At 40.8% G+C, this 23,273-nt stretch overlaps 1 protein-coding gene across 1 annotated transcript; it reads right to left on the bottom strand.

Annotated features, from left to right (window-relative positions):
- Positions 1-517: 517 nt before the first annotated feature.
- EMP2 (epithelial membrane protein 2) lies at positions 518-22,992 on the bottom strand. The gene is made up of 5 exons (XM_084295635.1): positions 22,859-22,992; positions 7,791-7,902; positions 5,339-5,432; positions 3,534-3,680; positions 518-2,978 (listed from the first exon to the last, which is right to left on the bottom strand). The coding sequence occupies exons 2-5, from the start codon at positions 7,866-7,868 to the stop codon at positions 2,794-2,796; spliced, it is 504 nt and encodes a 167-aa protein (XP_084151761.1). The 5' UTR covers positions 7,869-7,902; positions 22,859-22,992; the 3' UTR covers positions 518-2,793.
- Between the last annotated feature and the right edge of the window lie 281 nt (positions 22,993-23,273).

Raw genomic sequence — 23,273 nt, 5'->3', positions numbered from 1 at the left:
AAGCTTGGACTGCAGCAGATATGGAAGCACTGGCTTGTTTCTAACATCTCTCACATAGTCAAGGCACTCAGAATAATCTTAAATGCACAGCTGTTTCTGCAAATGAGGAAAAGAGAGTTTACAAGTAATCTTCCTATCACAGCAGGTGTGGATGTTGCATTATTCAATAGCTATTCTTGTGGGGCCATGCACTTACATGGTTCAATACACTAATGTTTTCTCTGCTTACCCTGAAAGGCCTTCAACAAAGGACAAAAATAACCAGCTTATGGTTCTAGTACAGGCAGGAAGAATTTAATTTTACCTGTTCACACAAATACTCAACTATTTCTCATCCAGCATTGTGTAAATATATCCCAAAATTAAAAACAAGGTCAAACTGCTAAATGTATCTAGCTTGCTATTACAGTACAATAATTTGTTTTAACTTTATTTTCATGTACAGCTTCAGAATATATAGAGCATAGAAAACTGTGTATTTTAGAGGCACATCAGGTAGAAATAATATCCTAAAGTATGTTTATCCCATTAACTCTAATCCAAGCTTTTTGGCATTTTCTTGGTACTTAGAACATTCACATCTGTTCTATGTGGAATCATGTATATGCTGCTGTTTGTATGCTACAGTGAGCGTGGTTTTCATTTCTAAGTAAAGGGACTGCACTTTTACTGTTGAAGCTGAGTTCAGGTATATATACATCTTTATTTTAAATATTCATTCTATAAATGACCTAAGCATTGTCAAGGCAATAAACTGAAGAAGCATCTCTTCGAGTCATAGTAGCTTAAGTTATAGTTTTATAGAACTATATTCTAGATACAAAAGTTTAAATCCCTATTTGCTTTAGAATTTTTGTCGTACTATTTCATGTTTGAATAAGGCTAGCAAAATGTCTAGCTTATACTCTATCTACTCTTAGCCTTAAACCTACATCTGTTTATTTAAAACAAATTCTACTTGCTAGCAAAATTCAGGCTTTGAATCTGAAATGTATTCAGCAAACTGTAGAAACACTTTTAAAAAGTAGGGTAGTAATGCTTGAATTTCAGAGTGTTCACACTAAGAGGGAAAGAAAAACTGACAAAATACTAGTGTCGTTCTAGACTGGTGAGAACGCATTTTGCTCAAACCGATTTATTGCATTTTTTTTTAACTACTATTACTTTTATTTGCTCTTCTACTTACATGTGTAATTTCTTACCAGTCTTGTTGGGCTTTCTTCGCTCCCTAAGATAAGTATTACATGTCAAAGCATTTTAGGATGTTCAAGGAATAGAGATGGAACTATCGTTAGTTCCATCTCTATTAGTCGTGTTGGAGACCATTCCTATACCGGTTCAGTTTTGTAACTGAACTTTTACTCTGTGAGAAATCAAGGATGAATTATCTGCAGGAATGGGTCAAACCATCAGCTGATATATAACAGCGTAAGTTATCAACTTTAATAGAGCTACGCTATTTTGTAATAACAACTTTATTCTGTATTAAGTGTAAAACCTCATCCAAGACCTATTTATTTTTTATTGCCTATGTATTGGGCCAGCTGTAGAGAACATACTGAAGTAAATACATGGTTAGTGCTTTTACAAAGTCAAATCTGTATTTAAACATCAAAACTGTGACTAACCAGAAAAAGCAACTTCATTTATTCTCCACCTTGGTCTCCAAACTCTGAAATCACCATTAGCCAAAGCTAGTATTATACTGCTGAACAGTTAAGCCTGGTATTACAGTAGAGATTTCTCTCACAAAGTTATTGAGAAATAAAAATCACCAAGTCGTTTTATTTTGAAAAACTATCCTGGAACTCATAAACAAAACTATTACACTCTGATTTCTTTCCTTTTCAAGTAAAATCCACAAAAGAATTTAGAATTAGTTTGGTAAAGGCCAATTTCCTAGTGGGCAGACTCAGGGAATGCTTTTGTAAATGATATATTAGCCAGGAAATTACTATCTAATCAAAGCCCAGTGTAATAAACATGTTGACTTTGGCCATTTTTTCTTTCTTTCTTTTTTTTTTTTTCCCCCAGAAAGACTGCACAATGCAAAAATAGAGGGATATAGGACTTGAGTGGAATATCTCTTACTCCTCAGACTACTCCAGTCCCAAGTTGTACACTGCATTTGCTGGTAACTTCTCTTGCCAAAGGCTCTGAATGCTTAAATGAAATGTGAAGGAGAATCAAGAGAATGATTTGCTGGAGTACAAAAAGGAGTTGTTTACTTTTGCAAAGCAAGTGGTTTTAATAAAAGCTCGATGACACTTACTGCATGTTATAAATAGCAGAACACTAGTCTTCTGCTAGAACAGGCATGCTGATTGCAGTTTTGGGCTTTTAAAATTGTTTGCTTTTGCACTGTGATTTTGGTCTAATTTTTGACTCCCCTATATTTTTCCCATCCCAAAGGGCTAGATCTGGGCCAGGAATATGGTTAGCATATTGCTTACAAATTAATTTGCAGAGGTTTTATTTGTAATCTGGCAGAAGCCAAGAACAAACTGTTAATGCCTAGTAAACAGAAAGCCATTGATGATGATGAAATATGTTTTAAAAAAAAAAAAAAGGAAAAAAAAAAACTTGCCTCTGTCCTGCTCAGCCCCCTGATCTGCTGGTGCCAGGCATTGCATTAAACCTGCCATTTTTTGGTATTCTGTTTCATATCAAGAACACAGTACATTTTTAGAGAAACAATACCTTTACTACAAAACCATGTAAATGATTATATACAAAATGGTTATTGGAAATTGGTTTTGTACTGTAGTGACAGAAATAACTAGCTGCTGACATTTATTTACGCTTCCTTAATATTAGGTACATAATGCCGCTGATCAGAGTAAAGGCAAATGCAATCCAGGCTAAGACGAAGGAATAGCCATATTGGCCTTCAGAAACTTCAGGGATATATTCATTGCTCTTGTGCAGTTCTTCATGCCTATCTGTATAAATGGAAGCTGCAATCATAACACACAGACCTAGAGGAGAAATAAAACAGCAAGATTTAGTAACCTTCGATACTGTCAATATGCATAACTATTCACTGACTTCCACCAGTGTCCTTTTCTGCAAACACTTATTTTCCATTCTCAGACTAAACTGGGAGCATTTCAGGACACATTTTCCATTTCTTTGGCAGGAACTAAATGTGAAGTGCTGTTGTGTATTCATGTCATTTGCAAAGAACACAAAATGATTCTAAACATCTGGATAGTTTTAAGGACTAACAAAAATTAAGGAAGAACCTGCCTATAACTATTGCAGAGTTATTCAATTTTATCGAGATGTTCAGAATCTTAGATATTTTCCCTTCAAAATTTAAATTACTTTACTTCTGATCTGTGATATTATCCTTGTTTTAACTGACTAAATAGTACAGAATGGAGCAGTTCCATTTTTAAACAAATATGCAGGAGAATATATGACCTCCAGAGCCCTACAGATTACTCATGCAGCTCATTCTTTTGGAAACCTTTTTCCCTTTCCTACTTTCATGTAATCATTAAATTCACAAGTGTTGAAAAATCACTTACATGACAGGAGCTGGATAATAGAGGTTAACACAAATCTTTCTCCTTGCTTTAGACGGAAGAGTTGAAGAATGAAAACCAGAAATGCCACGCAACAGAAAATAGTAGATAGGATCATGGAGGCCTGAACAGCCTGAATTGATTGATACTCTGCAAAAACAAAAGCAACCTTGGTTAAAAACACAGTCTCTCTCTCTGCCTACTCCTGCAATGAGCAGAGGGGCAGAGCTATGTTCTCTAAACAGGAGTTCAGCTCATATAGCAAATCAGTTGGTCATGTGTTGCCTAGGAGGGCCCTTCTCTGCTTTCTTAGTACTACCTCAAGGGAGGCTGTAGCGAGGTGGGGGTTGGCCTGTTCTCCCACGTGCCTGGTGACAGGACGAGGGGGAATGGGCTTAAGTTGCGCCAGGGGAGTTTTAGGTTAGATGTTAGGAAGAACTTCTTTACCGAAAGGGTTGTTAGGCATTGGAACAGGCTGCCCAGGGAAGTGGTGGAGTCACCATCCCTGGAAGTCTTCAAAAGACGTTTAGATGTAGAGCTTAGGGATATGGTTTAGTGGGGACTGCTAGTGTTAGGTTAGAGGTTGGACTCGATGATCTTGAGGTCTCTTCCAACCTAGAAATTCTGTGATTCTGTGATTCTGTAATACAGCCAGTGGATTAAAGACTTAAAAGCTTTTTATAACTCTGAATAAAACCCCAGATAGACTAATTCTCACATACCGCATCCTTTTCTACCCTCTATATACTAAAAACACAGTGGAAGTGCCAGGTGTCCAAAGTGACTTGCAGCTGCAGAACCAGGCCTCTCACCAGAGCTGAAGACAGCTCTATTCCATAAGAAGTATCCAGATGTGAGAGCCACTCTCAGCACAAAAGATTCCTTACAGGTTTTTCCTCCTGCCAATCATCCTTTATAACTAGGAGCTAAAATAACCAATAAAATTTTAACAACATGCAGCTAGTTTGCGTAACTTGGCTGCAATGATATGGACAAGCCGACCTGCAGAGATAAGCTGCTTATAGCACCTCTGCTTTAGCATAGCTGTCAGCACGTCTGTGAACAGCAGACATACCTGAGCTACATTTAATCTACCTAGTTCTGGTACCTAATTTCAATGAATGCATAGTAATTCAAACCTACCCCAAGCATGGGGTAATTCACGTTACTTTAGATAGGCCTGTGCATAGCAGGATTGTCTCACTGCAGTATGGATATGCCCTAAGCCAATTTGACATTCAAGCAGCCAAGTTACTTTAAAGCTATATGGCTCTTCATCTACTTCGTTAATATACACAAAGACTGAAAGTGTGGGAATGCAGCAAATGTAGCACTTGAGAATAAAAAAAATATTTATTTTGGTGAAGCAGGGTAAGTTAGGCTGTGCTATGTGTTAATTTATCTTTGTTAAACTTCAGATTACAGTCTTAGTTTCCTCCCATCCCTGTAAAGCAGCCAGTACTCTCATGTTCTTTCAAAGCTAAACTTCAGTTCTGAGAGGCAACTTCTATCACTGCAGAGCCACTTTCAGATGACTTCACTGTTTTTACCTGATCTAGAGTAAGAGTACTTTGGCACTCATTCACAATTGTTTGTGTTTACTCTCTTGTCCTGGGCTACAGTTTTTTCTGTTTTCCTCTTACAGAAACTGTTGCAGTAGCTGGCTTTTCCAAAGAGCCACTACTAAAGATTTTAGAAAACAGGAGCAGTTAGCATATGCATTTTTTTTGAACAAATGTATTACTTTGCAGTGATTTTACCAATCTCCCACTAATGGAACCGCGACATACACGTGCAGAAATACTCACCTCTGAATTGATCAGTTATAGCTCTGCAGGTGCTAGTGTTTGTGGTACACATTCTCCAGACATCTGTAGAAAAATTATCTCCTACCCACCAGGCCTGCAAAATAAAAGCAAAGGGCTCTTACACAAAAATAAATTAAAAAATAAAAAATAGGGGGGTGGGACGGAAGTGTTTCAAAACAAAAAACCTTCCCTCCTTAGTTATCCTAGTGGCTCCTGATCAGATGCAACAACTGAACAATGTTCATTTTGCTACTTAACCACTCAAACTAAATTTCAATTCTAATGTGCTTAAAAGCATTCATACAGGTTAGGTATCAAGAAAGTGAGGGCAAGAAAGGTGTTACTCTACTGTATCTTTAGATGGGAGGGGAAGCCAACAGCTTCAGGAGTTAGAAAATAAGTTTGTGTTCTCAGTATAGAACTGAAAGCCTCAGTACCCCTGTTTGAGATCTGGATTTGGGGAGTAACAAGCAGAGAAAAGGTATCAGATGTCTTTCTACATGTTTCCTGATAAATTTCATGCTGAGTCATCTAGTGACCAAGAAACTAAAGGCTGCATCAGTTGCTATCTGTTTGAACATGAGGAATTTAAAGCCAGACAACTCTGAGGTTTCCATATTTATTTATTAGGTATTTTGGAATAAAAGGTATCTCCTTATTTATGTATCATTTTCATTTTAGAGCTGTGTAAGGTAAAAAAAAAAAAAATAAAATAAATGGGAATAGATAGAATAGATGGCAGTCCTGAAGCACAAGGGATTTTCTATGTTTGGACAGAAATCTTGGATGTTTGGTGATTGCTCGCTCCTTAAGATATCTAGACAATGATGCTTTTGTTCATCCGTAATACCCTCTTTGGGATGCACAGCTCTTTAAAGGGTTGGGAAATAGCAGGGTAATATGCAGGTGAAACAGAAGCCCTGTTTATACATTTTCTGGTTCCTGGCACTGACATGAACTAATCTCAACTTAATGAAGCTGTGCTGACAATGTGCAAATGCAGTCCGTAGACTATGGCATCTGACTGGCAGTGACAAGTTCTCCCTGTGGTAGTTCTGGTTTGGTCTTTTAACATTTAATGCAAAAGAGAACTACAGTGACTGAACAGATTTTTTTGGTAGCCTGGGAAATACAGCAAGCATTCCACAAAAGTGGCATTTCCTCAGGAAATCCGTTCCAGTTCCAATAGCTACCCAGGCCTTTGCTTTGACTAGATTTGGAAAAATATGACTTTTAAATATGACTCCTGGTAGCATCTGCTGCTTATGCAGACATTCCAGAAACCTCACAGAATACCATGCAGCTTAGCAAACAATACACTAATAAAAACACTAGCGTATTACGACAGCAGCCAAATGTGTCATAGTAGCACTGGATTACTGGCTTTAGGAAAAAGCATTACTTTCTCTAGATGTACTAAGCCATTTTTTTTTCAGTCTAAGTGATTAATTTCAGTCCAATATATGATTTTTTCAGCTTTGAATGCTTTTTAATCCTTTCAAAATGATTTTCATGACAACATAAAACCCGTGAAGGTGATATAATGTAATAGGAGGTAGTTACACAGTTTAAGTTTGCAGTTGTTTTAAAGTAGTCAATGACACAAAGCAGAGTGTGTGGGTTTGTACTTCTATAACAATTTTTTGTTGTTTTTTTAATCTAGCAGACCTGAACTAAGAATTATTCACTTGTCCACTGTCTTAGCTTTCTAAATATCCAAAGGATCAGGTTAAGACAACCTGGTTTTAGTGCTCAGTTAATGACCTACTTCAACGTACTCAATCAACCACCTGACTGAAAAATAACAACTCAGTCTGTACAATTTTGCAACACAAAGTTGTGGCTAATACATCATTTCACTTAGAGCATAGTGTCTGGAAAGACTGGGATTGAAACCGGCTTCAGTGAGTAAGGTAATGTATTTCAAGCAGACAATTTTTTTTGTCAAGCCTGTGTATTCACTGAATCTCTTAAAGAAATAAAGACTCCAGTGCACTGTTAAGAGGACCAATCATTGTGCTTCAGAAAGAGGTCATTCAGATTGAGAGTTAGATATAAACATTGGAAGATAAATTTCTTCTGGTCACAAAAATAAAAAGGAAATTTGAAAAGAAAGCTGCATGATTCAGAAACTTTGTGCTGAAATCGCTTCAAGTGGATATAGACAGTTAAATTCATGTCTGAAATTATCCTCATCTGAGGCTGGTTTGAAGAAAAGCTGCCACCTCTTTATTTAGTTGCATGATTTTAAGTGTTACACAAGAACAAACCTCGGGAATAGATTTTTTTTTTTTCTTATACATGTTTTTGTTCTTCTACCAGGTTGGTGGAAGACCTTTAAGATTCAAAACATACCTAGAAAATAACTTGAAATTCTGTAAGTAAGAGTACATTGTATAAAACAAAGAAAAACCTGGGTGTTTGAAGGACAAAGAGAAGAAATGACACATACATTGTCAATAGTTGAGATGAACAGCAGTGCTGCTGAAGTTATGTGAAACACAATAATGAAAGCCAGAAGAATCAACATCCTTGAGCTGAGGAGACTTCAGTCCAAGATAGATCTGTTTAAAAAAAAGAGTATATATGATCATTCTTTAAAAGCTGTTAACTGCTCAACCTGTCATTACACTATTTCACAGTGGCTGTGAGTGGTCACAGTCATCACGAGTGTGTTTGATGCTGTTTGTTCGGAACATCGCAGGCAGTTCAGCTCCAGAGCACACATTCTGTCTCCAGAGGCACAAGATTTCACTTAATCAGACTTTTAATCAGTGTTACAGCTTTCAGTTTGTTACCTGTGACAGGTAGCCAGCACCACTGGTGTTAAGATGAAGCTCAACTTGAAGTGAAGCCAAGAGGTGTATTAGGTAATATGCCAGTGAGATGGCTGCAGTGAGCAAACAGAGAAGTTTCTGCAAGCTTCTCCAGCAAGGGTATAAAACACTCCTTCATGTTGACTTTTAGAGAAGTACTTTTCAAACTATGGCCTCATTTTCATTTGATGCCAGAATTTCACTGGCTTTAGTCCTGTTTTAGTCCTGGCTTTAGTCCTGTTTTTAGTCCTGGCATTTTCACTGGCTTTGGTCCTGTTTTCACCACGCTTTCAAAGCAGGAAGAACTGCAGATTTCAATAGGATGCTGATAAAACAAAATTAAGTGTGTAAAGAACTACCTCCTATGTGTAGGAACAGGTGTGTTGTACCTTAGGCTTCACACAGGTTGTCTTTTGTTCATACAGTCACAAGTTTTACCCACTGGTGAATGATTTAGGGCTACCATTTTCTCCAATAAATTTCTCGGACAGATAGAGTGGAATAAATCAGTTAGCAGCATAACAATCCAGTTAGTTATTTCATGTTCAGTAACTTAATACTGTCTCTAGTGCCCCTCTTATCTTCTTACCTTATATAGCCCATTTCAAATCTCAAATGAAAAAGAAATAAAAAAAACTTAGGCACAAGGGAACTTTTTTTGATGTGAAATCCCCAGGAAATCTATGGACAGATAACAAATAGCTATGGCAAACTAGTTATTAACAGATAAGAATATGCAACTGCTTGGCATATTTGTTATCTTTTTCTTATTGTACATAAATTCTTAACAATTATCATATGCAATATTCTACAAAGAATCCCCAGTTTTGCTGATATTTTCTTTGTATTTAATGTGTACCATCTGTGTCACTATCTGCATGTTATCACTCATCAGTACATTAATGTATGTTTCTCCACTTCCTTAGCTTTTGAAATTTTCTTGTATGTCAAATGATCATATCCATGCAACACACTAAAATATGTTATTTTTTTCATGTCTAACACTCTCTCCCCTACTGCTGTGTGCTACACTCACAGACTACACATAGCGCAAGTAATGCAGACGGAGAATTTAACCAAATAAAAGGACTACTTTGACAGCATTTTTGAAGAGAATAGCAGCTCTACAGGCACTCTCATCAGTCCAAAATACAACTACTCTGCAAAACTTTAACAAAAAGTTAACAGACAGCATATAAACATGCTAAATACAGACTAGAAGTTCCAGACTAATCCTTCACCCTCTGCACTGCAGGATAGCACTTCGCTGCAGCACCGTGTTTAACGAGCAAAAAGCCAAACAACGTTAAAGAGCTTTTGAGAAAATGATCCAAGAAATTTACTTCTACATCTAATTTGAATGATTGCATTGGAAAGCTACATCAAATCCTAAAACAAGGAAAGCAGCTAGTCAAATTTTTACCCCTTCCAACTTTCTCGCTATTAAACTTGCCTTTTCAGCCACAACAAGAACCAGAAGTGGTAACCTCCTCCAAAGAGCTGATTCCACCACATGACTCAAGATCTTCTGAATCTACCAGCCGCATTCTGCTTCTAGAAATGTCATTCATGGCTCTCTACTGAGCCTTACTTGAATGAAAGGAAGGAAGAAGGAAAGGAAGATATTTTGTGGTTTTGTATAATGCCACATCAAAATATTTTCATTGTAAAATGTACCAGTCTTCTCACTGCACTCTCTTGTCTTGTGGTTAGTTTTTTTCCAGAGTTTCATTTGTTGCACAGATGGCATCTAAGCAGACAATAATGCAAGTCATCTGCCCTATAAGGAGAGAGAATCAAATTGCACTCTATTATTTTAAGGCTAACAATATATCTTATTACGTGATGTGTCATGAATTAAGAGAGACAGAGAAAATGTAACCTAATTAAAACCAATCTTCTAAAATCGAGACCTGCCAGCCCAGAAAAAAATCCACTTAATTTCAATCAACTGAATGTTTTTGTTTTACTGCTTTCAGCCATAAACAGAAGTGTTTCAAACAGGATGGATAAACATGTATGGGTGATGAGAAGACAGTGTATGTTTCTCCCAAATAAAGACAAGATTAAATGAAAGAGCATTCAGTTTTGTTTTCACAAAATAAAACCACAAAGGCCAGTAAGAGCAATTTCATGCTTCTCTTCTAAATAACCTTCCTAACAGCCATTTTTAGACACTTCCTCCTGGCTTGCTGGCCTGGCTCCTTTCATGAGCTGCTACAACTACCCAGCACACAGTACAACAGCAACCGCACACAGATACAGGTATTAAATGCCCTGGGGGGAAGGAAGCAGAGAGACCAAACCCAGGTCGTTCATACTAAGGGAAGACAACCACTGCTTGCTCCCAGGAGAGCAGAGGAAGACCTGCAGATTTCAATCTCTCCTTTTCTCCTACGATGCAGCTGGTGCTGATGCAGGAGCTCCTACAGTATCCACACCCCTCTTGAGGCAGAAAAGACTTCACCTCTCGGCCCATTAGCAACCAGTCCTACTTCAGCCCAGACAAAGCTGGGATTTAAAAGTTTATTTTGGATATTCAAGATTCTTTTACTCTCTAAGTAAGAAGCTCTTCCTCCCCTGGTCCTCTGAGAGCAGCCTGCCTGGGCACCTCTCCTAGAAGAAGGCACCTCCTTTCCTCTCTTGTGAGCTGGCAAATTATGTCCTTAAGTTTTTGCATGGAGAATTTCAGAGAACGCTGTTTGCATTTGCATTCAGAATTCTTAGTGTTTTAATTATTCATTGCTATCAAAATGCTTTGGTAGCATCCTGGTCTGCATGCTAGCTGTAGTCCTCTCTGCTTCTTATTCATTGCTAACTGTTCCTCAAGGGTTCTCTTCAGGCTCACAATTGTTTCCAGCTTTTAGCAGCAGTCTGAATGCCTGCTGAAGCTTGCCAAGCCAGCAGCGTGCCACCTGGCAGCGAAATCAACATCTGCTTTTTGCCTCCCTTTCTCAAAATGGAGGGTACCTGCTGGAACAGATCAGCTTGCTCTGCTGTTTAACTTGGCTCAGTTCTGCTCAGCAGAACCACCAGCAGTTCAGGTTAGATTAAAACTCTACCTTTTATATTTAATATATATGCAGCCAGGAAAAAATATTGCTGAAAAGTGGTTACTAATGAGAACAGAAAACACATTTTTTAAATCCCAGTGCTCTAGCACCTCATAGTATTACATATAAACAAGAATCTACCAACAACTATGTTAAGAAGATTCATAGAAACGATCAGACTTTTCAAACAAAATTTTGGTATCGATGTGTAATGTGACAGAGGATTATGAAGTATTTTTTCATTTCCTTTTTTTGCAGACGTGGAAGCACTGCCCTATCTACCAGTGCTAGTGCATGCTGCTATAAAAAGGCTTCTTGCTCTGCCAGGATTCTTACTCTTAAATTGCTCATCTTTCCTGTTTCAGTTGCTTGATTATAGGTAAGAGTATTTGTGTTGATCAAAAGCTTTCTGGGTAGAATCACCCGTACTTCCTATCATTTGAAGTGATACGCATGATGCTCTCTAGTCAAGGTATTTCTAAATTTTAAGTACACTGCCCTGAAGCATGAACAGAGACTGGGATGATGCAAAAGATATTATTCATCTTTCTCCAAATTGGTTTCAATTATTTTAATAGTTTCTACACAAACACAAAAAAGCTTTTTGGACTCACTACGGATATCTTTTTATAGAGGCGATGGAGCCACTCTTCACAGACATGCACGACAAAAGGACTAGAGGCAACAGTCGCAAGTTACAACAAGGAATAATCCAATCGTAAAAAAAATGCTTTAACATATTCAATAAGCACGATCAAGTACTGGAACTGAGCCCAAGAATCTGGGGGTTCTCCATTCTTGGACATCTTTGTAAGTCAACTGAAGCAAGGCCTAAAGCATCCTGAGCCAACCCCATGCTTGGAGCAGGGCTCCGGACTGGAGACTTCCAGAGGCGCCTCCAGCTCTGCTCTCCTGCCACTCAGCACCTATTTCAGGATACCCTGTACTGCATCACTGGAGGAAAGTCCAGCAAAGCTGTGAGAACAGAGAGCTTAAAATATGACTTACTTCATTGCAGTTGACATTAAAAAGAGATGCTGGGATTGTGCTAAGAGTTACGTTGGATGACAATATGAATTCTTCAGTTGCAAGACTCAGCATTTAACACCACAAAGTATGTGGTAACACCAAATGTACAGGTCCAGCCGAGCTAAAAGTGCGTCCTACCATTGAATCCAGGAAGAGTAAGTTATGAGAATCCTATTGAACACATCCAGATTTGCTGTGGCAATAAGGTTTCCCACAAATGCTGTTATGTTGCGGGACACTTGCATAAAACACATTGAAAACAGAAGGCCAGTTATATTAACAAACATTTTTTCAATTAATGCAAAAGAACTGTTCCTGGGTAACACTCTAATGCTGCCTGATTTTGCCCAGGGAGCATAAATGCAGCAGTTGGAGTTATCTTTATTTTTTTTTTCAGTGATACAGTAGTATTGGAAGCAGTAATTTCCACTTGCAGTATTAGAGCATGATATGATGTGCTTTATAAGAGGTGGCTAAGGGCCTTCAAGACATGCAGAGGCAAGTTCATTTTTACAAGATAAAACAATACAACACTCACAGAACTACATGGCTGAAAGAAAAAAAAAAAAAAAAAAGGCATCAAGTCCACGCTTCCCAACGTTTCTGTGTAGTAAGCAAAAACTGGCTTGCCTCTCTATGTCAAGCTCCACCCCTACACCTCCAAAAAAAAAGCTTCATTTTATCTCTAAGATAAACTTTATCTTTAATGTCCAGCAGTACAAAGAGGCATGCCTATTTGAATTTCTTCTGCTGTTTAGTACAGCATGCAAGAAAAAAGGAAAGCTCTGCCTTGGCCAGCTCAGCAGAAGGTTAATCACTACTTTCCAGTTCAGATGTGATCTCCACAGGCTGTGCTTTCATTTCATCCCATGTGGTTCCATTTTGCTACCAGGCTATTTCTCATGTTTGTGCATCCTTAGTTTTTGCAACCAGAGAAGCATGTACATCATACGGTCTGTTTATCCCATGCTCATCTGCATTGAGAAGACCAGAGCTTCTCCCACCACACCGCCTCCTTCGCTCACTTCCTAAGATGACTTCTTTTTCTCATCTTCACCTGAGCTCCCACACAGAGAAAATCTGGAAGCAGCACATAGCAGGGCGAGCACCCACAGCACAGCTCCTGCTCGGTGCAGATGGCAGCTGGGCACGCAGACTGCTGGTCGCCCACGGTGGGTGTGCTGAACAGACACACCCCAGCGAAGGGGCTGGGGATCCTGCTGAACAGGTCAGCGTACTGCAGCCTTCTGAGCCGAGATTACTCCTCATAGCCAGCCCAGCAGGTCTTTGGGATTCAAGGATTCAATTCGGCTGAACTTTCTCAAGGTCACCACTGTAAAACCGAATCAAAGCGAGCCTCCTTAATTAGCAATTCTTCTGCCCCTCAGTGCTATAATTAAGACTGTATTTGTGAAGCTAGGAGAAAAAGGTTGTATTCTGGTCTCATGAGAAGCCTGTCATCTTGTGATGCATCATAAGACGTTTGGATTTACATGATAAGCACTTCATTCTGCTCTGAGTTCTTGCCACATCCCAAGGCATCTCATGACACAGACACAACTCAGGAGTCAGTGAATGTTGTACCTGTACCATTGTCTCTAAAGGTCCATAATATTCCCTGGTTTACAAGGAATGGATTGACACAGTAAACATTTTCACTTTTTTTTTTTCTTTTACCAAATACAAAGGGTTCTGTTTTTCTTGTGTGGTTCCCCAAACTGGAGCCAAAAGTGGAGTAACTTCAGAGAGCAAGCCTATCAAAAGTTTTGAGGGTTTCAACAGTTCTCTAATGCCTAAATATTAAACAACATAAAAGACAAGAAATTCAGGAAATTTAACATCAAGAGGACAATTATACCAGTTGAAACAACTCACTCCAATTTCCTTACTTCTGCCCAAGTTAATTTAACAAATGAAAACACCAACATTACAAGCTACAATTTACTGAGTGATGTTCCTTAAAACAAGGCAAATAATCCTCAAACTCATACTTCCTTTCTACACTTTGTCCTTTCGATATTCTCCAAGCCAACCAGCACATAAGACTGCGTACCACAGCATGGTTTTAATGCTCGATTCTCTGCTAACGAGCTTTTTTTCCAGTTAATTTCTTCGTTATGCAGGAGGTGCCACCAGCCTCCTGCAGCCACCTTTCCTCGCCACCACTATGCAGTTACCTCCTGGTAAACCACTTATACAAACTCCAGTCACACTTACTGCTTGCTCTTGCCAACTGCTTTTTCATTCAAGTGATACTGGATTAAAACTTCTTAGAGATGCAGAGAATATCACTTCCTTAATTCTTCACATACCAGTTACACTTTTATTTTCAACCTCTAGTGGTGTATGAAATACTGGTGGCCCATGACTGTATACACTGGCCCTATTCACAGTCTGTGGTAGTATCCATACATTAATTCATCATTTGATTAATTCTCATTGGATCATTTGTCTAACACAAAACTAACACTGCATGTAGATTTACTGCATGTAAAGACTCTGCTGCTGATATTCCCTGAAAAACACATTGATAGCTCTCTGGTGCATGAAGTGAGCTGCTACTGTTAGAGCGCACAGATGTACAACCTGCAAAGAAAAATTTGTTTTCACATTTGTTAAAGTCTTATTTGTAAGTGTAATTCAGCAGCTAAAATACAGGTTTACCAGCAAATGTGGCAGTCTCTCCATTTGTGCTCGTATTCTGTTATCAGGGAATTGAAGATACTGTAGAACTAGTCAGATGCAAACTTTTAAAATCTAAAAAGATTCAGAATGCTTATTCTTATATTAATCCCCTTAGGTCTATGAACTGAAGATTTGTATGTAATTTGTAACTTGTATGTAATGTACATGTGTCTTTGCTCTTGGATACATCTGAACTCTGGCTCTGTAGATAGCATCCCATCAGCTAGGACAGGAAAGAGTAATTTTTCCAGTAATAGGTAGTAAAATGTGTTACTTGACTTAAAGGAACCTTATACATACAGCTATTTTTCAAAGTCCTTTATCACAAAGCGAGGAAATTAGAAGGAAATGAAACAATGTTCTCAATATACAACCACTGCTGTTCCGTTAAAAAAAAAAAAGAAGAAAAAAAAAAAGAAGAAAAAAAAAGAAAAAGAAATCAATACCACAAAAATTGAATTCACAACATTTTCTAAAGCTTCTTCTCTTTGGACTACAATATTTGTCTGTTTGATCCAATGGCAAAAAATGAAAACAGGATCATTCCCCAGATCTATGTTTTTGGTGCCCTTGCAGCAGGCTATCTTAAAAAGCCTCAATCTCAGCAGCTAAGAGTGCCAGCTTGTTGGATTTTACAGTGAAGTACGGGGGCCTGGAGACAAACTGGCACAATACAGTGTGACCTGGGTTTTTATCCAACTTCTTTCAGGAAGTCTTGCCTTGAAACCAACGCCCTGAGGTCTGCTGTTTGCTTGCACCAAGGTGAACGTTAATGTGTACCCACAGCTTAATAAAACCTTTTGTTATGGCAGTTGGATGTTTGTCCATGGTATGGGACTGCCTGGAGAACAGTAAACTTACAGTGAATAATCTCATGTTCTTGGCCTACTGATGACCTAGGTGTGAGGGGATCCTGAAGCACCTATTTCATGCTAAATCTTAGCTCCTCCTCAGAAACCCCACTACCAAAAGCAGGACAGACCATGCTTACCAGTCTGCCAGTGAGGCCTGGCAGATCTTCCCTGGACTTCCTCCACTCTCAGCATATCCTCCTTATCAGATCTGTGCTATTAAACCAGAACTCTGAGGTCTGGGAAATTATAACCCTGCTATCCCATACCTTTCCAATCAAAAACAAGAAAAAAAAACTGCAGCAAAACTGGCTATCTAGCTGCTAGCTACTGAGAACCAAAGAAATTGATGTTTCTAATTCCTTAGGAATGCTTTTAATAAGGCTTTGACCTAGGGATGCCAGTGCTGCTGCCACTTCTGTAACTCTGACAGTCATTTATTTGCAAACAAGTTCAGACTGGGTTTAGACTTGCCATACCACTCCTTTCACTGTGGCCTTGCACTACAAAGTCGCTTTGCCATGGAGCCTTTGTGGGAAGAGCAAAAGAAAACAGGCAGGGTGTATGGGAAAACACTAGCACAATGCTCTGCTGTGGTGTGGGGAAGTGGCACTCACAGGGAGAAGGAGCCTTTCGACACCTTACCTGAAAATCCTGGAAAAGAGTCTTGGGCTTAAAAGACTCAAGATAGATGTATTCAAATGCTCCAGCAAGAGCTGGAAGAGAAGTGTCCCAGCTACCACGTGCTGAGAAGAAAATTTAGCGGGTAAAAAGCTGCAATTATACAAGCCAGCTACCTATACCAGGTGGACAGATCCACAAACCAGCACCCTCCTCACAAATCAATCAAAAAATTGATTGAGAAGAATACATTCTGCTTTTTCCCTAAAGCTGTCATGTACCTGCGCATTTACAATAGATCCTAATCTCAGACTTAACCTGTCCAACACAAAGCACACTGGTGTAAGGTATGTGGCTGTAACACCTGGAAGGGTTACACTTCCCCTCTCATTCCCATTACGTGGCTGTTGCTTGTGACCTCCACCATCTGCTCATTCACCTTCAGTTTTAAATAGTCACATGCCTTTAGAAAAATGCTAGCTTTTTAAATGAAAGATGCCCCATGGCAGCATTCTGTTCAAGAGATCCATTCTCAAGAGGCAAAAATTGAGAAAATCCAGCAGTAATTTCAAAGAAGGAACTGCCTGTATACTACAGGTTTGGGTCTCTTACAACACATGCATGTTTTCTCTTTCACAGAGCCATGAAAAAAACACTACTAAATACCTTTAAGTGTGTATGTGTAGAGCTTAATTGTATACTCACAAATTTGGAAAACACCCACGCATCCCATTTCAGGCATTAAATACAATCTTTCTGTTCAGCCAGTTTGCTCTAAGTTGTACTCCAGACACCACTTCAGTATAAACAAAATTGTGGCATACATTAAAACCCTCCTAACAATCAAGCTGGTCTAAAAGTACTACAGGCTAGTTCTCCTAAGCTAAACAAGACAAGAACTTCTCGTTCTGGCTTGTTCACCTCCAAAGACAAAGACAGACTGGCAATGTGCTTGCTTGCAGGTCAAGGCAGACACACAGAAGGAAAAAGAACCATGTAACCTAAAGATGAGAATAAATGGCTATAAATCAGGTGTGAGCACATTCAGGCTGGAAATTACAGCTCTCAGAGCTCTCAGGTTCTTGGAACAACATTATCATTACCACAGCAATAAAAAAAATAAATAAATAGAAGAGCTGCCTTCGCAAACAGGGATTAAGTGATAGAGTGGGAATAAGCTGGGGAGTAGGGCTGACCCGAGAGGTCCCTCCAGTTGGGTACACCTATGAAGGTTTTGCCAACAGCCTGGTTTGGGTCTCCATATTTTCTGCAACATGCTTTAGCAGGATACACATGGCCTTAGCACTGCTGGATTCCTTTCTTTCCTTCAAAGACTTCAGGTGCTGCTGGGAGCAAAGCCAAGCATAGATCTGTGCAGTGGAGTAACACAGGACACAACCATGGGACCAGCAACATGCAAGCGGCTTTAAGGCAGGATTAATTTCTCGGGTGGGTGGTAAAGTTGCAACGAGCAAGGCCTGTACCTCTTCCTGAAGGTGCTCCACAGGCCCCTGTTGCCTCCCAGCACTGGCAGCTCTGGTGCGCGGCTGCAGAGCTCACTGCAGGTTGCTGGCACCATCCTGCCGCAGGTCCAGGGGCTGAGCACACAGCCACCTGCAGCTGGGACAGGGACATGGATGGGGTACTCCAGTGAGCTACTGAGCTGTGGGAAGCTGCCTGGGAACCTGCTCCTGCAGCAAGTAACTGAACTGAGGTGTGGCCAGGCCTCACCCCTGCTTGAGACACTGCGTGTCCATGTTTCGGTGCTGAGGCTGCCCCCACTCGGTGCCTCATCGGGGCAGGGAGGGACAGACCACGTGTAACACCAGACCTTTTTCATCGGGTTGACAGCTTAAATGTGTCATCTGTCTGATCTAATAAAAAAAAAAAAAGAAAAAAAAAAGTAAAGAAACAAAAAAGAAAATAGAAAATGAGAAAAGGGGAGAGAGGGGAGAGACAAACAAGCATAACCAAACCTGCAGTGTTAATTCCAGAATTAACAAAGAACCTGGGCTCTACTGACTATAGACTTCTGCTTATCCAAAGACTAATCCAGATACAACAGAACAGCTTGAGTGATTTATGTTGTTCCACCTAATTAACCAACAAACAAAGGCAGAAAAGGTCTGTTTTTCCAGATTGAAAGCAATGTGTTTAATTCAGTAGAAATGAAAGCTGATATTGTTTTAACTTTGGCAGATGCTCTATGGAAATTGCTAGCAATTAAATGTGTTGCATTCACTGTTGTAACATTTTCAAACTGCTTGTTTTGATTTGGCTATGACTAGCGCTGTATTGAGAAATTTGGATTTTTGTTATTTCAGGGTTTACACATCATCTATCAGGAGTGTGAAAATAACATCTCTATTGACTGTAGAACAGTTGGCTATAGAACAGAAAGCAAACTCTTCCCCCACTACTACTGTTTTGTCTCACAGCAACACCGTGGCATGTGACCGGATTTAATACTCAACCCAGCAATCAATCACACAGAATCACACAGAATTTTCTAGGTTGGAAGAGACCTCAAGATCATCGAGTCCAACCTCTGACCTAACGCTAGCAGTCCCCACTAAACCATATCCCTAAGCTCTACATCTAAACGTCTTTTGAAGACTTCCAGGGATGGTGACTCCACCACTTCCCTGGGCAGCCTGTTCCAGTGGATCAACCTTCAGAACACCATTTTTACATGCTACTTTGTAACTGTTGCAATGGAAAGGGAAGCTTCAAGATCAGCAGGACTTCTAACACCACTTTTGCTGCAGAGCTGCACCCGGCAGGTGCATGGCTCTGTGGCAGCAGAGCCTGGCCACCTCCTGCCCCAACAGCGATCCACCCCACGGCCCCCTGTGCCGGGTGGGCTGCCCTTACATGCCTGGCTTGGTTCTGAGTTTGAGTTATGCTGCTGGTTTACAGCTTCCACGGACTGAGGGCTGCCAGCCTTGCAGACCAGGTGAGCCCAAAAAACGCATAGCTCAGCAGCAGCACCAGGGACTTCTGCCTGGAAGAAGGGCATGTGTCCCCTTCTGTGCCTGCACTGGGCACCCAAGGGAGTGTTCAGACCGCCCACCTCTGCTGTCTGCACCCTGTGCAGTTCCAGACAAGGTGTAGTGTTTAAGAACCAGAGAAGTAAACCACAAATATATATCCTATAGCCATCTCCAAAGGGTGCTTGAGTCAGTCCACTTTCTGCTCAACCTACAGACTCCTGTGAATGTCTCTATACAGCCAGAGGGTTGTATTTTAAGGTCACACCCAAATTATGAGGCTTCATCTGGCATGCACATACCATCATTAAACCTGCCCATGAAACTTCACAGGCAACATAAAAAGGTGTAATTACATTTTCCTTATTTAGTGAAGAAATAATAATTCCTTTGATGGATGAATTCAGGCCATCAGGCTTTCTCTTGAATCCCACCCAGCCAGATCTGTTTTCTAAAACCTGAGATGCTTATCTTCCTGATGAAGTCATGAGCATCACCTGATACAGTGAGATATATGCTACAAAATTATCTCCTTTCTAAAATAGTAAAGCTTTCAACAAAGACAGTAAATACCAAGACCACACCACAAAGATCACTGGTTTGCTTTGAGCATCAAAAAAAACAAAAAACAAAACAAAACAACAAAAAAAAAAACAACAAACAAAACCTAACAAATGTTGAACAGCTCCAACAGCTCCATGAATGGAATTCCTTAGCGCTGTGGCTTAGCGCTGCTTTCCATCTGAGACCAATGTGATTTCAATAAAAGACGTGCATTCCTTTCCACTTTCAAATTTGGCTGTGTTGAAATATTATATGGATTTTATATATAAAGTGTTTGGTACACTTCAGAATAAATCTCTTTCTTATTAGTTCCTGTATAAAACAGTGCCTTTTTCTGCTGGGTCTTCTTCCAACAGGAATGTGGCAGTAGGACCTGGAAAGAATATCTTCTGCTGGCTAGCAATACAAAAACCTTGTCCCCAGAGACCTACTTATCTCTAATTAAAAGCATTCTTGTAGTGATTTATGAGGTGGTATCATGTCTTACATGACATTCTAGACACAAATAGAACACAAAGTCTAAGTGCAAAACCAGAATATGCACAAACCAGAGAAGTGAAAAAAAAAAAAAAAAGAAAAAAGTCTCCTTGTGCCTTTCATTTTTAAATACCTCTCATTTTTAAATGGACAGGAAAACAGCATTATGAAAGGAGACGGACTACAACTAATATATTTAGCAAAAACAGAGGAAGGTCTTGCTCCTCTAAATACCAATATGGGACTCATCAGTTCAACATTCTTCTAATCATTGTAGGAACTTCAAACCCAAGACGGTTAACAACCTTGAGACAAACAACACCACAAAATAAAAGGCATGAAAATGGAAGTGACAGAAAGATACAAAACAACTGGGAAGCAAGAAATGCTAATAAATCAAGGCATGATCAATCGTTAACCATCACTGAGTACAAGATGAAGCTGAAGATGATTTCTTTTAAGCAGCGTTGGCCAGAAACAGTAACTATGGCATCTGAGAATTGCAATAGAGCTTGTCTGAGAATATGAAGGCCAAGAGCAGCCATCAGTCTTAACCTGCTCTGTCTGTTGAACAACTTCCATTATTAGCAAGGCTTTAAATCTGTGTAAGCAAATAGCATACAGTGTTTTTCCTCACTGGCAGACCCACAACACAACCAACACTGTTTGGGTGTTTATGACAGAATTCCTTTCAGAGATCACAAATAAATCATACACCACCAGTAGTGTCTTGCCTACTAGTATTGTGTTGTTTTTATTTGAAATAATATCAAGAGACTGTTTTCTTTCCTGAAGGAGTATGCTAACAAGAAACCAATGAAGAGATTTCATGGTATTAATGCATTTCACTCATTTCACACTTAATGTTGACAGCTAATCAGTTAGCAGAATAATTCCTGGTTTCCTCAAAATCAGCCCGGCCTGGCTGGGTATGCAGCTTACTTGATAAAACCTACATCAGCCATGCAGCTGAAGTGACAAAACCTGTATGCATCTTTATTCAGCACAGAGGAGGAACCTTCCTACAGGTATCCATTCTCCAGCTTGATTTTACAAGTTCACAATGGGATGCAGAAGGCGCCTCGGCTTTTTCCCCATGCTGAACCACTTGCGTGTGTTCATCACATGCCTGCCCACCTCTGCAGCCACCTGCCATCTGTCCCGGCAGCCCTTTTCCTGAACTGCCCAACACTGCCTGGGCAACAAAGCTTCCAAAATTCAAGTCATAGAGCAGGTCCAGATGGAAGTGTCATTACAGGGTATTTTTCATTTGACAGCAAAAATATCTGCTCAGGCAGGCAAGAAGGCTTACTTTACACAGTTAACATACCAGCACTGGACGTAAGGAGTCTGAAAGTAAGGGAAGAGAAAGTGCTGCTTTTTCTTTTTTGATGGAGACTGGCCAACCCTAGTTCTAAAACTCCAACCCTATTTCTAAAACTCCTAAAAAACTCTAAGAAAATGTGATTTTACACATCAAAATGTGCAGATTATAGCTATCCCGAGGGTTTCTCCACACACCTCTATGAAGTCAGATACTTCTACGATGCTCAACTGCAGTAATTACTCATCATTTCCAAAGTATTCTCAGGTGCTGAAAAGCAAAGCAAAACAAAACAAAACCAAACCAAACCACACCACCTCCCTGCACCATGTGAACAAAGCATTTCTGCCAAGAATTTAACAGAGAGACTGAGCGGCAGATTTCTTGGTGGCAGTGGGCTCTGATCGAGCCCCAGGGAAGTCAGGGAAAGGCGAGCTGTGCAGTATTAATCTCAGAGATGTCCAAACAAGGAGCTGACCTCTCAGATGGAATACCCAGCTCCACGAGCAGCCCGCGCTGCTGAAGCTGAATGGCCCCTCCAGTACCTAGCACGTTAATGTCCCAGGTGTCAGCCGGGCATCACAGCTGCAAAAAGCACCAACGGGACAGACAGAATGGCTTTTTGGACCTGTAGCTCGACTCAAGTGGAAAAACGCCTAGCACTGGCAAAAATGCCATAAACCCAAATCTGCACTGAATTATATATAAATGTATTTTCTTTCCACTAGAGGGGGTGAGCTGCCAAAAACAATCCAATCTTACCGTAGTGTACGCAAACTCCTTTCAAATCCCATCAACGAGAAAAAAAAAAAAAAAAAAAAAAAAAAGAGCGGAGAAGAGAGACGGCGAACTTCAGGAGGCCCGGCCCGGCCCCACACAGCCCCTTGGGGGGCGGCCGGGTCGAGCTCCGTGGCCGGGACGGAGGGGGGCAGCGTAGTAAACAACGCCCCCCCCCCCGATTATATTTTCGTATTTTTGTCGCGGTTTCTTCCTCCCCCCAGTTGCAAAGCGGCTCCCCCCTTCCCTCACGCACCTCCCGTCCCGTCCGGTCCTGGTGCCGGCGCCAGGCCCCAGCCCCTCACGTCCCCCGCCCAGCCCGGCCGTACTCACTGCCGGGGGCCGGCGGCGGCTCTCCGCCCGGGTGCAACCGTCCGGCGGCGGCGGCGGCGGCGGCGGCTGCCTCCTGCCCTCCCTCCTGCAGAAATGATGTCAGACGCGGGCTGGGTGTGGAAAGAAAATAATTTTCAAAAGTGCTCCTCGGCCGCCTGCGAAGGCAGAGGTGTCTCCGTGCGTGTGTGTGTGTGTGCGCGCCCCGAGAGGGAGGGACGGGGCGAGCACGGGAGAAACTTTACCCCGCCCGTTTCCACTCCGCCGCCCCCTGCGGCCGGGGCAGTGCCGTGAGCGCGGGGCTCCGCCATCCCCGCCCTGCAGAAGGGGAAGGTGTGCCCGGGGCAGGCTGTGGCAGCCCGCCGAGGGCGGGCGGGGAGCAGGATGCACGTCCGTCGAGGCGGGACGGGCCGCCCGG

The sequence above is a fragment of the Netta rufina genome (genome assembly GCF_964035555.1).
Source record: "Netta rufina genome assembly, chromosome: 15".
Taxonomy (NCBI): Eukaryota; Metazoa; Chordata; class Aves; order Anseriformes; family Anatidae; genus Netta; species Netta rufina.
This window is presented reverse-complemented; position numbering and strand designations above follow the sequence as displayed.

Excerpts from the sequence above, each read along its gene's own strand:
- EMP2 (XM_084295635.1), bottom strand. The coding sequence starts at position 7,868 with ATGTTGATTCTTCTGGCTTTCATTATTGTGTTTCACATAACTTCAGCA. Across the intron at positions 3,681-5,338 it reads TATAACTGATCAATTCAGAG|AGTATCAATCAATTCAGGCT; the intron begins GTGAGTATTTCT and ends TTGTTTTTGCAG. Across the intron at positions 2,979-3,533 it reads TATTATCCAGCTCCTGTCAT|GTCTGTGTGTTATGATTGCA; the intron begins GTAAGTGATTTT and ends TTTCTCCTCTAG.